Source organism: Musa acuminata, chromosome BXJ3-4 (genome assembly GCF_036884655.1).
Source record: "Musa acuminata AAA Group cultivar baxijiao chromosome BXJ3-4, Cavendish_Baxijiao_AAA, whole genome shotgun sequence".
NCBI lineage: Eukaryota > Viridiplantae > Streptophyta > Magnoliopsida > Zingiberales > Musaceae > Musa > Musa acuminata.
In genome coordinates this window covers 46,974,006-46,997,063 of record NC_088352.1, presented here as the reverse complement: position 1 = coordinate 46,997,063, position 23,058 = coordinate 46,974,006, and the positions used below count along the sequence as shown (strand labels likewise).

Here is a 23,058-nt window from a genome sequence, read left to right as displayed (position 1 = left end):
TGATGATAATAAGACAAAGATGAAGGCAAAGATGATTAAGATCGGATGAGAGTAGAAGATAACGAGTGAGATGTTTATATGTGAAGACAAAAGAAGTCAAAGACAAAAACGATTAGGAGCGGGCAAGAGATAGGAGATAAAATAATATTTTACAAAAGAAATGACTCTCTACCAAAATTTTTAAAAATATAAATATTTTACCAGAATTTCTCAAAACTATATATATACAATTTGCTCTTGAGTTTAAGAGAAAAAAAAGGGCATTTTCGTTTCCCGCTGGTGTGGTCAGCTTCAAACTCGAGAGGAGGAGCGATCCAGACAAAGTGCAAAACAAGCCCAAACCAGCACACAACAGATTCGAAGATACTCATCAACAATCGAAGGGAAGCGGCCGACGGAGCTCTCAAATCCCCGATCCTCATTAACAATCTTAGGGACGCGTGCGACGGAGCGACAAAATCTCCGTTCGTGACTCCTCATGGACTCACCATCGTCTCCTTGCCCTCCCACCACCGTCCGGCGAAACCCTCCTCGTAGGGCGAAGCAAACGGCCTACGCCGAAGCCCTACCCCTCGCCTCCCTTCCCCAGGACACTTCTTGCCCCGCTGACGCTGACAACCTGAAGGTCTTCCTCCGAATCCGTCCCAACGAGGTCGCGCCGCCGAGGCCCGGCCGCATACCCCCCAAGGCCGGCACCAGGGCACTGGCAAAAGGCGCGCCGCCGAAGATGGAGAGGAGGCGGACCGGTGCGTGCTTGTCGGTGAACGGTCCCAGCTCTGTTACGCTGTCGGCGCCACCTCTGCTCGACCGGGGGCGGGCCAAGAACGAGGTCTACGACGGGTTCTCTTTCGTCTTCCCACCGGATTCAACCCAGGTGTGGCTTTTGGATTTGTCGATTCTGATACCGTCTTTAATTCTGTTACTCCGTGCTGCCATTAGATGATATTTATAAAAGATTTCTTGTTTGGTTTTTTTTTTTAAAATTTAAGATGATGAATTTAGGGTTTGATTTGGTCTCATCACCAGATTGCATTGGTTGGGTAGAATCTAGTGATCATGTTACTATTGTCTATGAAACTTTTTGACGTCATTGATCTTCGGCCTAAAGAAGCTATGCTATGCAATTGAGGTAACGATAATTATTTTATGAAAGGTTTAATTATGTAGTGATGGCCTTTGCTATTTAGATAGGAGTGCTAGCATGGTAAGATATGCTACTTGTTAAATCTATTTGAGCACATTTCTGTTCCATCTTCAAACTATATCTGATATTCGAACAGGGCAGCTTTGGGCATCCTTGCTTTAATATTTGTTTTTATATTCCAAAATACAAATAGACATTTCCATCCAATTCGGCCTTCAATCAAACAATAAAAAAGAAAACAATGTATGCAAGTTCACTTGCATTTTCTTCCTTTCTTTTGAATTCTCTATTTTGTTTTAGTTGAATAATTTTTATGTTCCCATCTGTGTTGAATAACATTATTTTCCAAATATTTTGTTCTATAGCAAGAAGTATATAATATGGCGGTGAACCCAATCTTGATGGATTTTATGGGGGGAAAGAGTGGTCTCTTGGTTGCGTTGGGACCCACTGGTTCCGGAAAGACTTACACCATGTTTGGATGTGCACGGAATCCAGGTGTTGTGCCTCTCATTTTGAAACAGCTTTTTGATTGTCCATCTCAAGGTGATCTTCATGAAAGGAGGTAGATGTCGGTAAACATATTTACAGATGCCATGCTGTTTTTCGGTTGTTGATCTGTTGATCATTCTCTTTTGCTCTCTTTTTTGACTTTAATTTTTTGAATGTTTAACTAATCATTCTTCTCTGTTCTCTTGTCATATAAGTGGAATACAAACAATCAAGAAAATTCAGGTTCAGGTGATAAATAGGCTGGTGTTACTTTAATTATGAATCTGAACAATATGAAAGTTAAAGATGAACACATTAAACTGATCATGTTAACAATATGATTACTGTTTTATTCTTCCACAATTGTCATATGTTGATGTCAAATTAGAAAAATGGTGATCAGTTTTACACATCCTTTTACACATCATGCATCCAAAGTTATTATGAGTTATGAAGAAAACATAAGTATGTTTTTTTTTGTTTGATCTTGTTCTAAAAAAAATTTACTTGAAAGTTGAAACTTCAGATATTAAAAAAGTTTCATACACATTTGTGCTTTGGAAGAGTTGCACAGTTCACAGGGGTGCTCTATATAAGTTGTCAGGATTAGCATAGTGCTGATTGGTTCCATGTCAATTGGAATTTGAAGGAAGTGGTCTTGGATTGTCAGTTATGTATAAGTGACCATGATTTAATTGGATGTCATATTTGTCAAGAGTATGTTTTTCTCTTTAAACAAATCTGTTGTATTAGTTTTGATAAGGTAAAATTTATGTTTGATTTCACCTTCTTTGGAATTTTTCATTTTAGATTTTGACAGTATTTTTAACACTTGCATCTTTAAAGAGTGACTTATAGCAATACAAAGTTTTGCACTGTGTAAAATGTGAGATGGCTTGATTGAGATTATTAACTATTAAGTATCAAAATTTTCACACTTTACCATGTTGGTGGACATGCATAAAAAGAGTGACCTAGCATTCAAGGTTGCTGCCAACTTAGATCTGAGAACGTCAGGTACATGCAGTCCTATGCGTTTATGCAATGGGATTACGCCGTTCCACAAAACCCAAACTACGAGTATTGAGTAGGTCATATTGTGCATAAACCAACTTCATTTAGAACAATCACTACAGAACTGTATTTCAATATAATCTTTAATTCTACTACATTCTAACTACATCTCGCTTATAAGAAATTAAGAACTTCCAACCAAACATTTAATGCAATTCAACACACTAGTTGAAAATTCGGGTATAACATATTATCTTTTTTAAAAAGTATTTGACACCTAGGTTAAAATGGATCAATCTTACTGTTGTGTAAGAATCTCCTATAATTACCTTGTGTTTGCAATTAGGGACTTTAGTGGATAAAAAAGGCACAACCTCTCTGATCTAGGTGTGCTTTAAAGGATTTTATGATTGTTGTCTTGAAGATGCACGACTTATGCCTTACACAAAAAGGATATGGAGGAGGAAGTAATTTAATTAGACTGGAATATGGAAATAGAACTTGGGAATAATTGACTGTTTATGCATGATTAAATGTACATGAGATGATTTACTCTTCCAGAAGTTAGTTCCCCCAATCTTTTAGGCTCTTAAAAATAAGTTTGTATATCCTTCTGTCTTGGTAGTTGCCCATATAGAATTAAGTATTCACATATACCATAGCGCACGTACTGTGCCATCTGTGCGATCCAACTATGACATATTATTGTGGTACATAGCTGTCATGCACTGTGCGATTTTGTTCTGGTGCAGGCTAATCTGTTACACATTGCACACTGCTATATCAACTGACATGGACCAAATCTAGTCAGTTACCATTGCTGGCACAATGACTATCCACTAGGCATGTGATAGGTATTGGTAGGGGAGCAGAATACCTTTAAAATTTAGGGATAATATATAGAACTATAACCGAACTTCTTTTATAGTTGACATGTGCTTCTTTCTACTATAAGCTATAGCTTCAGATGAATCTGTAAGTTGCAGTGTCAAGTTTTCTCAGATTGAGGAACTTTAGGTAATGTGAATATCTCTCTTCTGAATAGTGAAATTTTATTTTTATATAGGTATTTAATATTTCTCCATGATCTTCTCCTGTTGTCATTCCTCAGTAAAATTTTGTTCTGATTATGACTGCAGATCATATTATCTATCAATGTTTGAGATACATTCTGAACGGGGCAAAGGGGAAAGAATCCTTGATTTATCTCATGATGGGGTCGAGCTGTCCTTTCAACATTCTACTGTAATAGGTCTTAAAGAGGTAGGTGCTGATGTGCTGTTACTTCTGTTTTATCATTAAGAAGTTGCCCATATTTATGGAGGCTAAAGTTGTTTACCTTCATGTCAACAGGTCATGGTTTCAAATATTGCAGAAGCAGAGAATGCACTGGCACTTGGTATGCTTAAACGTTCTACTGCTGCAACGAGTGCAAATGATCAGTCTAGGCATGTGATATTTTTGTTTAACTCATTTTCTTCAGTAAATATATAGAGCTATTCCAATTGGTTCAAATTTCTACAATATCTTGTTTTTGGTCTCGTTGCAAATTTGTTTGAGATGGTTAAGAATTGCTTCATACATTTGCAAAACGCTTTTATAAGATAATAGAGCAACTTTTTCTACTTGTGATTAGATGTTGTCTAGGCTACTCACTGTTGTAGATTCTCTGTCGGACGCTCATGGTATTGTAGTATCTGCGATCATCTATAGGGATTTAGGCATTTTTTTTGGGTGCTAGTAAAATGAAAGACAGTAACTCACTGATGGTATTTGTTCTTTTTTGTTACTGGCTATTACTTATCTGTTTTCTTCTCTGATTTTGATATGTTATTGTTAGTTTATCTCTTTCTAAGGTTAAGACAGTTTTGTCTCTTGCTTTCTTATTCACAACACATGCCTAAAGGTGCCCATGTTCTGATTCGGTTTGGTTTTGGGGGAATTTTGAATTGAACCAAATTTATTCCATTTCCGAAAATTGAAAAGGAAACCAAACTGAAGCCCTAAAAATACCAAAACAAATCCGAGTTGATTGGCTTTTATGATTCTTTATTCAGTATCTAACATATATTAAAAAAACAGTGTTATATAATTGTAATATAATGGAGGAATGCAAAACTGTTAAGACCTGTTCGTACTAACTGGTTTTATCAGACTGGATGTGATGCGGACTGCCCATTTTCAAGTGGCACAGTCTGATTACGTTAGACTCTGTGCTTAGGATTTTTTAAATATTTTCTCGTGTGGCAGACGTGCGACTTTTCACTCGTCGCACTGCATGCCTCCCTAGCCCATCTTTGGCTGCCACCGAATGCTGCTCACCATTGCCAGTCTGGTACTTCTCCTCCCCTCCTCCATCTCCTTCTTCACCTCCTTTTCTTCTCTCCTCCTTCTGTACCAGTCTGGTCATGGATCAGTATGGGACTGAAACCTACTGCATTTCATGAATATAACATAAATTTCATCTAATTGATGTATATTATGTATGTATTTATTATACTAATTTATCGTTATGATTGAGTAATAATATCTGCTTTATTTGTGTTAATAGGATGTATGATTTAGATGTTATACTTATGCTTATATTGATTAAAAAATATTTGGTTCAGTTCAGTTTGAATGTTTTTTGTAATGCCACAAACCTAACTGAACTTAAAATTGTTTAGTTTTTCAATTTTCTTAGCCAAATGAGCCAGTCAATCGAACAAAATAAAGCGGAACTGAATATCTTGGTTCAGTTAGTTTTTCTTTTACTGGTTCATTTGCATGCCTTTACATATGGCTAAATCTAATTACATTTAGCTGTTCTTTACTCTTGCTTTCACATGATTGTTAATTATTCTGCAGTTGATGTCTTCTTAACTCATTCAAGAACTGTAGTTGGCTAATTTTGCTTTAGTTTGATTAATGATTAATGACTTCTGTTTGTTTCTGCAGTCGATCTCAATGCATTATAAACATTCGCAAGACTGAGAAGAGCCTCAGTGAGCACAGTGTTTCTCTACATAGTGCTGTTCTCACTATAGCAGATCTTGCTGGAGCTGAGAGAGAAAGAAAAACTGGAAATCAGGTTGTTTTCTAACCAAGAAGTCATGTTTAGAGTTTTGCTATTACCTAACACTCTTTCTGTTTTTGCAGTACAGGGTAGTTTCTGTAGTACAATCGATGTTGACTACATGTCATCTTAAGTTTTTGTAAGATAATGCCATGTGACAGCTAGTGACGTTTACAAAACCATCTTGTACAGTGACATTACAATCGCGAAAAAGAAACCCTAAACTTATAAAATTACTCCAAAAACGAAATTAAAAAAATATTTCCTGGATTGATTCTGTATCTATTTCTGGTTGCATGGTTTAAGAGGGCTAGGTTTGCGTCGGGCCTGATTTATGTTCGACAGATGAAATTTATTATGTTGTAGTTGTCATTGTACTTGTCAATAAAATACATGCCTCTCTTGTTAGATTCTCGAAACTATTATATGGGACAGCCTTCTCATGTTGTGATGATGAGTAATTGGTCCATTGTGTTTCATATAGCATATGTATAACTGGAAATTGTCTTTTGTTTGTGTCTTTTAGGGTGCAAGACTACTGGAAAGCAATTTCATTAACAACACATCAATGGTTTTTGGTCTATGTTTAAGAGTAGGTTGCTTTTAATTTTTTTTTCCTTAGAAACTTTATAAAAACAAGTACAGTTAGATAATCTTAAAATACAATGGAGGTTGATTTTCAAATTTCTTTCATACTTCTCATTTTCCAGGCTTTGCTTGAACATCAGAGGAATCCAAGGAAGCCAATAGAGAAGCACTTCAAGAACTCACTGGTATGTTCCATTTTATGGACACAATTTGATCATGCACAAGGCCAATATGCTTGTTGTAGAATGATAAATGCAAGTAAGTCATCATATATGTGGTTCTGTACAAGAAGGTAGTAGAAGTGCATGGTCCCCCAACGTGTTCTTTGTTCATGAACCAATATGCAACTTCACAATTCAGCAAAAGCTATGACTATGATTTCCTAAATGCTTGTCTGTGCCTATTATATTTTTTCCTTTGGAAATTTCCTTCTACAGAAAGTCTAACTCAACTATTTGGTCCATAGTTGACCAGGTACTTGAGAGATTATATGGAGGGCAAAAAATGTATGACTCTGGTATGAAACTCAACTCTGTGTTCAGATCAAATCTTATAGTTTTCTATTCCAATATACTACTCTTGTTGGAAACTTATCATTCACAGAAGTCAAAAAATCCTTTTTATGGTATGCTATGTATTGAAATAAGTTGACTTTTAAGCTTCTGTTTACTTTATTTAACTGTTTAAGATATGATATGTGGTTTGCATATGCCCACTCCTTCAATTTTCCAATGAATTTAGACCCACATTAATATGTTAGTTGATTGCTTGTCGCATGATAACAAAAGCTTATCTTAGTGAGGCTTGATGATGAAACATTTAGTATGAACTAATTTTATTGAATATATTCAAGGGAAAAACCTGCATTCACTTTTAATATTGCTATTAAAATTTTCCTTTTCATGTATCCTTTCAGAATTGTTCCTAGTCTTGGCCAAGTCCAATGCTATATTGGGTTGTCAACTTGATGATCACCACATGAATGCTCCTTAATGTGATATGGTATTTTTTATACCCAACTTTGCAAGTGATGAAGTGGGAATTGATCCCAGAACCTTACCAGCGATGGTCAAGATCTTTACTAGCCAAAGTGGTTCAGCGCTTTAGTATGATTTTTGTTTTTAACAACCAAGAAAAATACAACAATAATGACAACGACAACAAAGCGGTAAGTCCCAACTATCTGGGGTCGTAACAACCAAGAAAAATAGAAAATGAAATGAAGAAACAAAAGACAATAGATGTGGCTTTGTTCCTAAAACAAGCCATTATTCAGAGAACATAATGGGGGACTGGTTGTTATTAGATTGTAGGCTTTTAGTTTTTGCAGTGCTCTTTGTTCAGGTCTTGCAAAAACTCAGTGAGAATTAGAGAGAATATATAGACCAAGGAATGCAAATTCAGATACTAGATTTGTACTGGTCGATGAGAGATAAGGAAGAGAGGAGGTGGTAGTGGAATCGGAGTAGGAGAGGTAGCATAAAAGAGGCTGATGATAGTGGACAACAATGGTTGGGTGATGAGAACAGGGAGAGGTCTTCGAGATCATGAGCCCTAAGGGATCTAGGCCTTCAAAAAATTAAATCCCACTTTTTTGAATTCAGATCAGACCAGACTACCTAAAATAGGGTGGTACATATCAGTTCATGCGTAGACCAGTATTGACCAGTCCAGGTGAAATCGAGTTCCTCAACATGGACACAAAGATTGTCTGACACCAGTATCTTATAAAATTGTCTGCTCACAGCAACTCTTATTGTTTTTGTCCCTATATATTCCTTGAAAAACAATCAGAGAATTGAAAATAGAATTGCATACAACACAGATTTGCATAGGGCATGCACCTGTTATATGATTTTCTGTCCATGATTTCCAAAGCATGTTATTTCTGGGTTTACCTATTTAGCTTGTAGCATCCATTAACAATGTGTAGAGATCAATTTCTTGACAGACATCCTTTCTCCTACAGGTCAACATATTATAAAAGATTGTTTGATGATGTTTATCACCGAAAAAATGTATCTATATGTTCTTAAATGAGCTCAGATTATCATGATAAGAAATATCTTTAACTTTATTATTTCTGTTGGATTATGGTTCGGGGCACATTATTAACCAGTGGTAGCCTTAAGAGCATATAATTGGACAAGGAAGTGCTTTGTCTTGCAGATCTTGATGGTAAAACCTGGAGAAGATGATTATGCAGACACATCATTTTTACTGAGGCAGGCATCACCTTACATGAAAATCAAGTATGTCTTGTTTCCTCCGTTCAACTAAATATTCAGTGTCAATTTTTTGATACATTTGGTTTCAATTTATTTCTTTAAGCTGCTTTTGATTTCATAATTCATACCAAAGGATGTTTTTTTTAGATGTTTAAACGTGCACATTGACGCTTCAAGTGATATATTTTGGCTACAATTCGTTGATTGTTCTTTTGATTTTTCTCATTGAAGAAATGGTTGTCCTTGAATAAATATTGCCCCATGTTGTGTTGAATAGATATTAGCATGTTCATAAGTTAGAAAAATGGGTTGGATGGAAATACAATTTTTTCTTTTTTTATATCTAATCAGCAAGTCCAGCATGATTGTGCTTTTATTTCTTGTTATCTCTATGGATTCCAATTGCAAATATAGTGAGTAGTAGGAAAGATTATTTGGCAAAGCCATCATCAATGTCATTTAAGTTTTTCCCCATCAAAATTCACTCGATTTAAGCATACAACTAGGTTTATAATGTTCTGAGAAAAGTTTGAGTTGAGTTTCATGATCAACTCAGTTGGCCACTTTTAATGGGAAATTTTGTGTGATTAAGGGCCCAAATCTTGGAGGTCTCTGAACTATCTTATTGGGTCTGTTACTTTCAAAATGAGATGCTTTTTTTCAGCCTGATGTTGTTTTAAGAGTGATGGGCTTTATTTGTTTATTAACTTTTGTTTTCTTATTGTTTCTGTTTGCCAAAGCCAATGACCTCTTTTTTCATCGCATCCCATTTCCTTTAGTTGGAAGAAAGCTCTGTTGTACTATTTTCCTTTGAATTCAAAATGAACAACATTTAAAAATGTCCTGTACTAGCTAAACTGGAGAGTTTCCTGCATTATAAGTGAAATTGCCCACATTGTTTGTTCCCTTTAGGCAATTGTTTTGATATTTTTGATACTAGTGTAGTGACGCTCGATACATTGATATGTTCCATATTTCAATATTTGCCTTAAAAAAAGGCTTGGAATAAAAAAGACCTATTTGAGGCCTTTTTTACACTTTATTAGTTATATACAATCAATTTAGACAACTTTAAACTAAACTTAGAATATAAAATGATAAATGAGATGTAAAACAAAAACATATACCTATTTGGATCCATACTGATATAGGTATTGTATCTTGGATTGAACTCATTGTAGTGCTCCCACCACCAGAATGAATGATGTGAGTCAATGACCGATAGATGGGAGTCTTCTATCCTTTTCTCCTTCTTGTATGCATCATTTATCCATGTTTTTTTCTCTGTGGTGGGCTTGCAGCAAGATCCAGATCAACTACATCAAAGAGCTGCCATTCTGTCAACTCCTCTAATAAAGTCCCATAGGCTGGACTGTGTATGTTAGCTGTCTTGCTAAACTGAGAAGGGCTAGTCTACTGCCTCACGGTGGAACTTGTACCCAATCCATGTGCACTGATACAAGTAGTCTCCCTCACTAATGTGCTAAACTAAGTTGGACCATTGCCACTATCATACTTAAACAGCAGGTCTGTCGGTCTATCTCATGCTTTCCTCATACATGTGTTGGTGCTGTACGGAAGAACGTATACTAACACTGAGATCCGGGTTGACATCATTACCATGACTGATGCACTCATCATACACCTACAGCTCTGTAGTAAGTCTATTAGATACCTCCTAAGTTGCCTTCTACAAACATAGTGCATTTCAGGCATGAATTCTGCTCTGATGGCCCTCTTGATCTCTTGGGGCACATTTGTGCACTTCGCTATGGCGGAAAATCGACCAGCCAAATGTTGCTTCAATTACATTATTCCTCCACCCGATCAACATAGTCGCAATGAATGTCCTGTTAATGATTGCATGCCTCCAAGTGACATGTATGCTATGATTTGGGATTAGAACTTTGCTGGCTTCAGTGCATTTATCTGCGACAAGAGTTAACATATGTTCAGATCCACATATTCATTATATTTCCAAAATTACGACTAGATCCAGGATTCCAGGAAAATAAATGCTATATCTGAATGGATGAAGCTTACATTTTGTTTGATCTGAGCTGGACCTACTATGATCAAACCTCGACCCATTCAGATCTATCCTAGATCTGCGAAGATCTAAGCTAGATCCATGAAGATCTAAACTAGATTCGACTAGATCAAACCTAGGTTAGGATAGATCTAAGCTAAATCTAATCAGATCTAGGCTTGATTCTTATGGATGTAGCATAGACAAACCAAAATGTAGAGATAACATTGAGCCATGATTTAAATCTAAACATTGAAATTTAGTCTAAGCATGCAAGAATAAACATAAACTCTAACCTAATTGCATGTTAAATCCTAGAGATTAGGCTTGAAATTACCTTGATCTGAATAGAACATGGAACAAATCTTAATTGTCTTCTTCTTGGGAAAAACAATTATTCATAGAGTAAAAATAGATGGTTAAAATGGTTAGGGGCATTAGGAGTCTTGTGTGATCATCGAATATTTTTGAGATTAAAAGAAAGATTTTATAAGACAATTGTGAGATCAATAATACTTTATGGATCTGAGTGTTGGAAAGATTAATTTTCTTAAGAACAACAATGACAACAATAAAGCCTTAAGTCTCAACTATTTGGGGTTTACATGGATCTTTTATCACTATTGAGATCTATAAAAAGTAATATGTTTAGTTAAGTTCAAAATTCTTAAATTTTTATTTATAGTTTCTATTAAGGTCTTTTTAGATCTTTCTCTATCTCTCCTCATATTATTAACATTTTCACTTCTTCTGCCTACCACATCCGGAGTACAAATATGGACCAAATCTTGATTGTCTTCTTCTTGGGAAAAGCAATTATTCATAGAGTAAAAATAGATGGTTGACTACATGGATCTTTTACCACTATTGAGATCTATAAAAAGTTATATGTTTAGTTAAGTTCGAAATACTTAATTTTTATTTATAGTTTCTATTAAAGTCTTTTTAGGTCTTTCTCTACCTCTCCTCGTATTATTAACATTTTCACCTCTTCTGTCTATCACATCCGGAGGTCTTATAAGCATATGCTTATATTATTTTAAATTATTTTCTCTCATTTTATCCTCTTTTTCCTAGTAACTTTATACATCTATCTTAATATTTTCATCTTGATAACACAATTTTTGTATATGTTGTTTCTTAACTATCCAGCACTCAGATCCATAAAACAATGTTGGTCTCACAATTATCTTATATGATTTTTCTTTTCATCTCAGAGGTCTGATGATCATACAAGATTTCTGACACTCCTCGCTATTTTAACCATCATATTTTCACTTTATGAATAATATCTTTATCAATCTCTATATCTTGTCAAATAATTGATCCATGCATCTTGTTGTTGTTATTGTTGTTCTTGGAAAAAGCAAATTTCCGTTATGATTTTCAATTACTTTTGAAGGGAGTAAGAAAGTTAAGTGAATTTTGAGAGAGATTAGAGTGAGAATGAGGGTGAAAAAGAATGGGTGAGAGTGAGGGCATATTTGGCGGTTTTGGGAGCATTTTATAGCCTCTCAAATACCCTCCAACAGTACCTACCCAATGGCTTTGCTATGGTTACTTCTGGTTCAGGGCCTGTATTGGGCTTGTACCACCCGGTACAGGTCCTGTCCTGATGGTACCAAATTGGTATTGGTTGGGACCGTGTATACCATTCCTGTACCAACCGGTATAGCCTGCTTTGTGTACTTGTTCCCCCACTAGAGCTGCAAATGAGCTGAGAGCTGCTTTGAATCTTTTAGGATTTTTGCTTCTATGGTGGTGTTAGGCTTCCAAGAGGACAAGCCGTGAGCTTGTCAAAAGAGACCAGCCTAGGAGAGAGACATGGAAGTTTTAGAAGTTGTTTGTAACAGATCATATGAGAGAGAGGCCAGGGCAGCAGGAGAGAGGGAGGTCGAGATTGAAGTGGTTTTGAGGATCATGAACGAGTGGGGGTGGATCCAAAGAGGGTGGTGGGGAGCAAGGGGGAATTGCGGAAAGGGAGGCCATCACATATGAGCTGTTACCTCTTTTTTTTTTCCCACAATTAGATTGCAAACTATTGAAATCATAGAATTCCTTATGAGAGTCACAATTGTCTAGATTACAGTTTATCTCACTTTGATTCTTTCTTCAGTGAATATAGAATAGTTGTGATTTGTGATGCTTGCATAACTTTATGATAGTTGGGCTGATATTTAGTTGACTGTTGTAAACAATAAGCTGCTAATAAAGTGATTGAAATCTGAAAATACTTTGGTGATATTCATTTCTGGTACATAACTGTCCAAATATTCTTTTATTGCACCATTTTTGTTTTCTATAAATAAATTAAAATTTCTGCTATTTACATTTTCAGGTTTACCAATCTTGAAGATATGTCAAGCTTACCTAATCGAAAAAGAAGTACCACTTCACCTGTTAAAGTAGATCATCATAAAAGGAGGAAGATCGATGTATCTAAAACTTCATTGGTATTTTTTCTTTTTATTAAGAACCTAATTTCATCTGATGTTGCTATCCTTTCAATTTAATGACTGAGAATATTTTCTTTGTGAAAGACTGCATTAAGTGTTATCAGACACCATCTAAATCACATGAGTTGGCAAAAAGAGCTAAACATTTTATTTGTCAACAGTACCATTATTTTTTTGAAGATTATTAATCCTCTTTATAGTGTCGAATGCTGCTGTAATCTCCTTCCTTGCAATCATTCTCTTTGACTATTTCTTTATCTGAATTTTCTTTTACATAACTATTGAATGTCACTAAACTTGAATTTTTGTGATAGTTTTATAAATGAGTACCTTTGTGCTAACAAATCTTAGGTCAATGAATAATGACCCTTTGTATTCTGTGTGCTTGAATAAATGTTCAGTCAAGGTTCCTGAATTATCCTGGTTATGTCATCTAATTCTTGTTCCTTCGTTATTGAAAGTTTATATTTATTGATGCCATTCTAACTTTGATGGATAAAATCATTAAATGTCTTCAGGCATCCTAACATTTTTTGCTCCCATTTCTTTTATTGCAGGATGATGAAGGAATACATGGTAGTGACGGAAATGTTGGAATTAAAGCATCCAAGAAAGGTTAATAAAATACTTCTGATTTGAATAATCTTCTCATTCATCTATTGTGGACCCAAATACTTATGAGTTATGATTAGTCTAAATAGTTAGTATGTTCTCCCGATTTGTTTCGTCTATATTTATCCTTGTAAGCTACTGATGGCTTATAGATGCTAGTTCGAAGAAGCTTCAGGAGATCGGAATACCACAATCTTTCTCAATTTCTTCAAAGATTGTTGAACCTGCAACAATGGAGACACCCATGAAAGGCGCCCTCTATATTGAGCTGCAAAAAATGACAAGACAAGAAGAAATTATGAGGAATTTTTCGAAGGCTTTATGGAATGTTCTAAAGCAGTATAAAGAGAAACTTATGGTAATTACTTCTCTGATTTATTCATATATGGGCATTGATATAATTTTAGGGTGGTTGAAATTTCTTTTGCCTGTTGCACCAAACCATGCGAATTTTATGGACTCAGTCAAGGAGCATTTCACTAAAAAGTGAAAAATCAATTTCATCTCCTTTATTTAGCTGTTGTTTCTATATACTCCCTAGATTGTTTCTGTTATGTTCATTGTTAATATTAACATATATTTCTGTTAAATTTATTAACGACAATGACTTCTATCTTTTCTTGGAATATCTTAGTCTTTTATGCACCTATGATTCCCTCTATTAAAGATTATGCATTGCCATTAGGAGTCAGAAAAAAACGTGCTTAGTCTTAGGGAAATCCTCCAAAAGGATGAGATCCAACGATTAGAACTTAAGAGAGAACTTGAGGAACTGAAGTCCCATTGTTCATGCCATAAAGCTCCTCATGTGGGAGAGTTGAGTAGTGCTCAAGGGGAACCTCTGCTTGATTGTTGCGGAACACAGCTGGCAACACCTTCATATCAAGTTAACTCAAGCAATATTGACTCAGCTTTTCATGATAGGGGTTCTCCAAAGGTATGGCTCTTCATGTCACACTTGTATATTGCTATATTTTTTCTCCAAGTTTATATGTAGTTTTTCCTTGTGTTAAAGATTATTTCCTCAAATTGCATCATTTCAATTTTATTTTCCAGAATCCACTACAGGTTCATTTTCTGAATAATTGTTGACATTGTTCCTTGACTCCAAATATATCCTTTATGCATACATTTGTTATTCCTTTAAATTCTGAAATAACTTTTACAAGTCAATGTTTGATTTGTTTTCCTAGTTGACTTGAAACATATATCTGACATAGACAAAATAAATAAGATTTTTCATAATTTTGGCTCTTACTGGGGCTTAATGTTAAAAAATATCATTGAACAATAAGGTGATATGCAACTTACTTTTATGATGTGAAAGTTACTTCTTCTTTGTGGATCTTTTTCATTGTGCCATCTATTAAGTTTGTACCATCCCCTTGCTGGTTCATTCCAATTTACCAGTATTGACTTGTCTTAACTTGCTTCCAGCTTTTACTATGGTCGATGAGCTCTAGACTGGTTATTCATCTGCCTAACTTGCTCATAATGCAGTTTTACATAGTGACCTATTAAAGTTAGATTACACGATCTTTACATGAACTAAGAAACAGATAGGATAATTATTATTTTGTGAGAGATCGTTCTGGACAATAATCAAATATTGCTGAAAATTCATGATTAACATTTTAAAAAGTTAGCATCTAAAGGTTCCTAATTTTTTTTATCATGCAGTACTGTGGTTCAAGCTTTTCTTTTCAACATGGTATTAGATTTACGCCCTGAACCTGTTCTTTCTGTGTAATATTGTTTTATGCCACAGATGATAGACCAAGTGCCCGAAAATTCACCTGGCGTGACACTCGTCCCTGAGGATTACAAGGGTCCTGCAGATTTTGGTGCAGAAAGAACCTTAACTAAATTAAATAAATCAGGTTGATTTTGTTTTTCTTGACTGTATTAATGATATTAGTATTAACTTGAACAAGCATCAAAGTCTTATAAACTACACATGATTTTCTTAACAGACATTGATTATGGAGGTGCAATTTCTTTGAATAGCTTATGCATGGTGGATGGCATTAATGTTTCATCTTCATCAGTGGAGAAAATCACACATCTAAAAGAAAATGAAGGGGTTAGATCTCTTGCATTCATTTTCTTTGTTGTTCTTTTTAACCTATGCATATATGGGCACTTTATTATTGAGAAAATAATAATCAATGTGTAGTATGTTTCCCACGCTATAGTTACCCGTATATGTATTAGTGCATGCATTTTGAGTGCAACTTCCTATGCATGTTATTCACATTGAAGAACTAATGGAAATGGAAAAAAAGTAAACAACAATCCAGCTCGAGTTGTTTAGTAAATTCACTAATTACTAGTCAATTTTCACAATAATTTAGTGCAATTCTTACTCAGCATTGCTGCATCCTTCAGATCTGAAAGAGTAGGAAACCCCAGGAAAGAATTATACTTTGGAAACTAAATTAGATTGGAACAGTTTCGAACCAGATTTGATATTACAAGTTTAATAAATAGTTATGCAGTAGCAAACTTTGGTCTCATTTTCAGTTGATGAATTATATAAGCTGGTGATTCTTCAAATTTGATATGAATTTCAACTTTTGACAGGCAACAAAGATACTGATGTGGTGAATCTCCACATACATATATCATCTGTAGATGTGTTGAATACATATGTCCTTCATTAGTTGTGCATCAAAAATAGTTCATAGAGAAGAACAAACTATTATCATTCGCTGCATATTTTGAGCAAACGACTCATGCCTTGCCAAGCTGGAATTTTCAGTTTATGAATGAGTTCTCATCTATAATGCATGTGAAGTAACTTGGTTCCAGTTTTATTTATGGCATTGTATGTAGATGGTTGATGAGCTCTAGACTGGCTATTCATCTTCTTCCCTTCTTTGTTGATAGTCCACTTTTTGCACCATTACCTTTTAGAATTGCAATGATAAATGATCTTTACATTAAGAGATGGGTCAAACAATTATTATTCTATGGGAGATGATATTACTTAGTTTTTTTATTGTAGATAATTAATAAAAAGGAGCGTACCCGTGCGTTAGGCTCCCACCATTGTGGGATTTGAAGAGGGTCAATGTACACAATCTTAACTCTAATTATAAAGAGATTGTTTCCGTGACTCGAACCTAATCTCTAAGTTCACAAAGTAACAACATTACCGTTGTACTAAGATCTGTCCTCTATTGCAGATAATTAGTATGTTATAAAAATAGAAAGATTAACATCTATAGTTACTGAACCTTTTATCATGCAGTACTGTAGTTGAAATTCTTCTTTTTAACTTTAATGAAGAAATCTTCTGTTTCTTGTCCTGTACGGCTGCATATTTGCTTTGTGGTTAATGACCATGAATTTATGTATTTCTTGTTTATTACAATTGTGGCACAGTATAATTACTTTTCTTTTGGTGCTCCCTTACTCCATAGTTGATAGACAAGATACCTGAAAATATGCCTGGAAGAACAATTGTACAAGAGGATTTCAATGGACTTTCAGATTTTGGCTCTAAAGGAACCTCAACTAAGTTAGATAAATCAGGTGGCTCTTTTTGTCTCATTAAATTATTAATCTTTTTATATTTTGTTAAGCAATAACATCTTTTATGAAGTACACATTTTCTTACCAGGCATTTGTAATGGAAGCTCAAGTTCTTTAGATAACTTGTGCATGGTGGATGACATAAATGTTTCATCATCATCATCAGTTCAGAAAGTCACAAATCTGAAAGAAAATGGAACGGTTAGACTCCCTCATGTTTCCTGTCCTTGTTGTTTTTCTAGATAAGTATTTGGGCAATTTGGCATTAAAAAACTAAGCAGTTGATCCATGTAATGTGTCTCATGCTAAAACTTCCTATTTGTGCATTAGTTTTATTCATGCTGAACTAGAAACTCAGTGCTGTGAGATTAATTGGTGATAATACTCAACATCAAATCAGTAATCATTGATGGAACTACTTAAAACAAATGCAATGAGATTGTCAAAATGTGTGGTTGCAAATTTGGCATGTACGCAATTGACTTGACTGGTGAATGCTTGTTGTACTAACTTTTACTATGTAAATCAGACTAGCAAGTCCTGATTTTAGAATGGAAAGACTTGCTGAGGCCTGACTTTGGCCAGTTAATCATTGCTTACGTCTCCAATTTGAAATTTTCACTCTACCTCAGAAACTTGTCTTTTTATCTTTGATAGTTTGTTTGTTGGTATTCTTTATCAATAGGATAATATAAGTAGTTTATTTATTTAAACAATACTCATTTACCAACTGGTTTTATGCATCAATTAATTCCTGGTTATTCTTATTTGGCAGTCGCCAGATTCAGATCGGTCACGTGTACAGCATGCGAAATCAAATGACAAATATCATGTCCGTAAAGTCTTAAAAGAAAAAAATGGTCCTGTGTTCAAATCTTCAAATGCTGAGAAACCAAAGAGGTTTGTTATTTAAATGCCACTATTGCTAACAGATTGGGACTATCTGTTGTTTTGCACAAGCTGGTTTCTTGATGTCAAAAGCTGTTTAGTGGTTAAAATAGCCAGGTTTCAAGGGTTAGATTATCTTAACCCGACTAATTAATTTGAACTTCTTATGTTTGGTTACTAGTCCAGCTAAGTAATCTGGATTAGCTGAAGCTTTCTTTTCCCGAAGCAAATGTGATCTAAAGCATATGCAACAATATTAATGCTGTACTTGCATTGCTTCCACTTACATATAATCTTTTATACAAAGACTAAGCTCTCTTGGAAGGCGGCAATTTAGAGGTGTTTAAGCTGGCTAACACTTTTGGTTGATCTCATCTTTGCCTGTCTATCAAGATTAATCTTATAACTCAAAATCTCACTGATTAAAGTATTTTCATTTCACTATATTTTATCTGCAGGAAGTTGCTTCCAGCATCAGCCATGCTACTGAAGGAATTAACTGGTCCAGACATGGAGGCTGCAAATGGGGTGCGTTACTCAAAACTTGAGGAGATGGTATTTAATTTGGGTGGGATCAATGCACTTATCTCATTATTTTTCTGATGAGTGGAACAAGAAAAAAGGAATTTGATAATAGTGATGCCCCATATTTATTTTTCAGACTAGAGTCGGTATCTTATCAAGTATACTTGGCTCAATATTTTGTTAAATTACCATCGATTGACAGGATGCCAGAGGCAAGATTCCCGCAGGTGGACATGGAATTTCTCAGAGAAGCACCTCACTTTTTAGTCTATTGAGAAAGCAATCTTGAGGAACGATGGTTCCGCCAGCTTTGATTTTTCTTGGACCATAGTGCAAGATGTTCTTTCAGATCTGGTGACCGTGACAAGACATGTGTCATTGTAAAAGCATTTGAAATAGCGAAGAGCTTTTTGTTCAAAGATGTCATGAAACTAAGGATTAATTCCGTGCTCATCACCGAATTGCTATTTGTAAAGAACATCTATATACCATTATGAGTGTACCTTATAGCTCCTTTGAAGGAGACCTTATGTAAACTCAAAGTGTACTAATCCTAGAGCATAGGAGAGAGATGACGCTGTGGATTGATTTGTTAGTGCAAAGAACTTGAATGAATAATTGTGCATGGAAGTTTTCCCATAATTTTCGATCTTGCTTCGGATGATCATTTCCTTGTCATTTCAATTGATGATGTTGATTACCTTAACCATGATGACACAGGAGATGAGCTTCAACCTTTCTCCTTCGCCTTTTCGTTTTCGTTTTCGTTCGTCTTTCGGTCGAGTATTCTTAACATAAACTAACAATAGGATTTGGTTCGAAGATGTATATGAACTGTTTATAGACATAATAATCTTGACATGAAATGATGAGAATATATTTATATTTAAAGGAATATAAAGCAAATGATGAATGCAGGAGTCATTCATAATCACTCCTCTTGTGGTACCAACAGCATTCAAGTAGTACACAAAACGGAAACAAAGACAAATAAGAGATACATGTTTGATTGTTAATAGGTACGCAAATCAAGTGAGATTTACGGCGTTCCGGAACGAGCAGCAGCTTTTCCACAGAGAACAAGGCCGGGGGAGAAGGGCATCTCGTCTCGAGGATTCGGAACAGTGTTGTTGTTAGCGTCATCCCACTTGACTCGCATGTAGAGTTCTTGACCCAGCTGCCTCCTCTCCAATTCCTGAGACCTTATGTTCCACATCCCCATGTTGTCAAAGGCCACCAAAATTGCCGTCCATGAGTTTGGATACACCTATCAATCGACAAAGACAACGTGTTGAAGCGTATGACAAATATTTTCTTCTAAACATAATAATGAATGCATAATTACCTGAGCGGTGGAGCGAAAGATAGCATCCACCATATTGTACGTTGACCTCGAGCTTTCGTTCCACTTCCCCTCCTCCATGCTTCAACATCGAGTGACCAAATACTAAGCATTGTTGGATCGCATCAACCTACCGAGACAACAATACGCATCGTGTCGAAACAAAAATCTCACCCGACGACGAAGAAGTTGTAGCCATCCAGATGCCATGACTGAATCGACGACTCATTGTTCTGAAAGATTATCTCGACGAAGCTTTTGTAGATGGCGTCGACCACCGGTGCGCCGAGTGTCGGCTTGCGGCCGCTGGGCTCGTCGGGGACTTCACCGGCCATGAACACGCCGGGAATTCCGAAGTAGTCAGCCAGCTTCAAAGGCGTGTCGGGGTACACGAACGACACGCCGTTTATTGCGTACCGAGTCCGGTCACCGATCATGACTTCGTCATTTTGCAAGACGATCGTCCGAGAGATGTTGATGTGACCGTAGCGGTACGAGCCTTGCGGGTTCGGACGAGCAGCCCCAACTTTTAGATCCCACCTGTGATGATCACCAAGGAGAAGATAAAGAGAGGTATGTTAAGAACGAGTACGACGATGCACACAAAAGCTCCGACCTAATGGAACGAGCTTGTTCCATCGAATAGTTGTAGTCGAACGGTGATGGCCCTTCCGGTATACCACCGGAAGGTTTCTTGTTCGAACCATCGTCATAGTTGATGATAGCAACGCCAAATAGATCGAGCTCGACGAAGCGCGACGATGCGACGACGTAGTACGAGGTGGACGGAGGCTGATCGGCCGTGACAAGCACCGAGTAAGATTGGCCAACATGGATATCGAGTGAGTCGTAGTATTGTTTGAGGGTGTAGGATCCCTCGGTCTCCACAAGTAGCATCTTGTGACCTTGAATTCTGAAGTTGAGAGTCGTCTTGATGCCCACATTTGAGATCCTTAGCCGGTACGTAGCTCCTGTATTCAATGACAATAGATTCGTGCCAGGATCAGCCTCATTGTGATTCTTCAAGATAGCTCGATTATATGTTCGATACAAATTTTCGTGAGCATGAACGTAACAAGTCATATAAATCTTTCATAGTTTGAATAGCAATAATAAGAAGTCATATATACCGATTTATCTTACACAGTCTTGGTCAACCCCTTTTGACCAATGCTAGATCTATTCGCCTATTAGATTTGAGATCTCGACTCAGTTGACAATGTTTGACCAGGCTATAAAGTAAACGATTCGTCACTTCTTCTTATGGCCGACTCGTAGTGGATCAGAATAAGGCATTACTTAATCAACCATTAAATGCTCGATATTATTTTATCGGCACGATTACCGATGTAGCTAATGCTCCAAGTAAGAAGAAAAGTCAACGCCTATGTACCTAAAACATCCGGGAGTATCTGATCCCCCTTAAGCATGAAGTGTTATTCTTGATGAAGACGCTTATATTAGAAGTATGCTCTGATTTCAATCAATGCATTTGTTCTCGGTAAGTGTTTCCGCATTGCAAGAAACAAGGTGATACAGGTAAACCCTGCGATTCCAAGGACAGAGATCCCAATTAACGAAGCTTCCTAAATCTCCCTTGTGTGTACTTTTGGATCTGCATGATTAATATAAGATCATTCGAATGAACGACATTCATGTGCTCTTAATCTCCCTTCTGTACGTGAGTGTGTGCATACAAGAAACACAAAGTTAGCAGTGTCCGTGAAGCATCAAAGTCGACTTGCCAGAACGCAAAGATCACGATTCTCACTTGTTCAGACACCAGAGAGAATCATAAGATCTGGTTTCCGGTGAGACATCTCAGCCGTGATGCACGCAATTATGTGCAAGTGAGCAAAGCAAAACATGGAAGAACCACAGTGTTGATGAAGATCTATCCAGTTGTAGTAATCAGTTAATTTATAAGTTATTTTACCTGATTTAAACGTGAAATTTGCTTTCTCGGGTGGCAACCCATTGATAAGAATCCCATCAGGCAATGATAATGGAAAACCTTGATCGACAGCATCCCTCATGTCCTGCTCAAGGAGCATATCACCGTCTTGTTGAAAGGAATATAAGGCGAAGGAAAAGAAGATGAAGTGGAGAAGAGACCTGGTAATCCATGTCGTACCAATCTGCAATCAAGATATCCAAGTCATCTTGCGGGAAGCTGAACGGGATGGGTATGATGACACGATTGTCGATGCGGATGGGCCCGTAGCCACCGGCGGCCATCTGAAAGCCGAGAGAAGGGAAGTAGAAGAAGCTGCCTATTTGATCCTTGACCTGCATATGATACGTCCAGTTCTTCCCCGGTGGTATCGGGCAGTTCGTTCCTGGCACTCCATCGTTCCACGAGTTCCTCCTCATTTGCACTCCATTCCTACAACAAAGATGAGCATCACAGATCAGTAGATTAATGCAGGTGTGCATCAACCATGCACGTACCATGTGAGGAGGAAAGGCTCGTCGAGATTGTTATAGACATTGACGCTAACGAGGTTGTTGGTCGTCACGTTGAGGAGAGGTCCTGGCAAACGGTCATTGATCACGATAACCTGCTCATCATGTTGCGTGCGGGGTTCAGGAAACGATGGTATAGTAAGAAGAACATTCTTGAGGAGGAGAAGAGATTTCTGACCTTCTTCTCTACTCCGAAAGGAGACACTTTGGCGAAGGAGACGTTCCAGTCGAAGTACAATTCAGGATCTCCTGCTTGCACGAAGCAGCCATGGAAAGAGAAGGCGAAGGTGAAGGTCAAGAGAAGGAAGACAACCGGCATGGCTGCAACAATTCTCTTCTCCACAGCAGAAGCTTCTGTAAAGCCAGACAGATCGAATGCATGAACTCCTTATAAAGGAGAAAGGAAAGAAGTATAATACTCCTCGATCCGGTTTAGGAGACTGTACTCGGATCTGCTATCCCAGCGTCCCATGTTATGTTGTCTTCTCTTGGAAGAGTCATGCACGTTTTTGCCGTCCTCATCGTTTGACAACTTTGACTTAAAGATATAAAAGCAAAAGAGATATATATATATATATATATATATATATATATATATATATATATATATATATATATATATATATATATATATATTCGAACAATTTATTTATCTTTGCATCAATGATAGCTTAAACCACAA

The 23,058-nt window shown here is 36.5% G+C and overlaps 2 protein-coding genes across 3 annotated transcripts; one reads left to right on the top strand and one right to left on the bottom strand.

Moving 5' to 3' along the window:
- The first annotated feature begins 269 nt into the window (after nt 1-269).
- On the top strand, nt 270-19,210 carry LOC103982405 (kinesin-like protein KIN-6). 2 transcript variants are annotated; one of them, XM_009399323.3, is made up of 20 exons: nt 270-874; nt 1,510-1,709; nt 3,790-3,913; nt 4,004-4,098; nt 5,588-5,720; nt 6,232-6,297; nt 6,416-6,478; nt 6,760-6,810; nt 8,463-8,545; nt 12,889-13,003; nt 13,564-13,621; nt 13,771-13,976; nt 14,304-14,555; nt 15,387-15,498; nt 15,592-15,701; nt 17,044-17,155; nt 17,244-17,356; nt 17,931-18,055; nt 18,502-18,571; nt 18,771-19,210. In XM_009399323.3, exons 1-20 carry the CDS (start codon nt 479-481, stop codon nt 18,855-18,857), a joined length of 2,571 nt encoding a protein of 856 aa, XP_009397598.2. In that variant the 5' UTR covers nt 270-478; the 3' UTR covers nt 18,858-19,210. The 2 variants fall into 2 exon arrangements, with proteins under 2 accessions (XP_009397598.2, XP_065003016.1); XM_065146944.1 differs by lacking the exon at nt 270-874 and having other exon boundaries at nt 1,563-1,690.
- Nucleotides 19,211-19,474: 264 nt separating this feature from the next.
- Nucleotides 19,475-22,718, bottom strand: LOC103982406 (L-ascorbate oxidase homolog). Its single transcript, XM_009399325.3, has 8 exons — nt 22,555-22,718; nt 22,362-22,471; nt 22,026-22,296; nt 21,847-21,949; nt 20,527-20,881; nt 20,085-20,450; nt 19,914-19,992; nt 19,475-19,835 (listed from the first exon to the last, which is right to left on the bottom strand). Exons 1-8 carry the CDS (start codon nt 22,693-22,695, stop codon nt 19,608-19,610), a joined length of 1,653 nt encoding a protein of 550 aa, XP_009397600.2. The 5' UTR covers nt 22,696-22,718; the 3' UTR covers nt 19,475-19,607.
- Between the last annotated feature and the right edge of the window lie 340 nt (nt 22,719-23,058).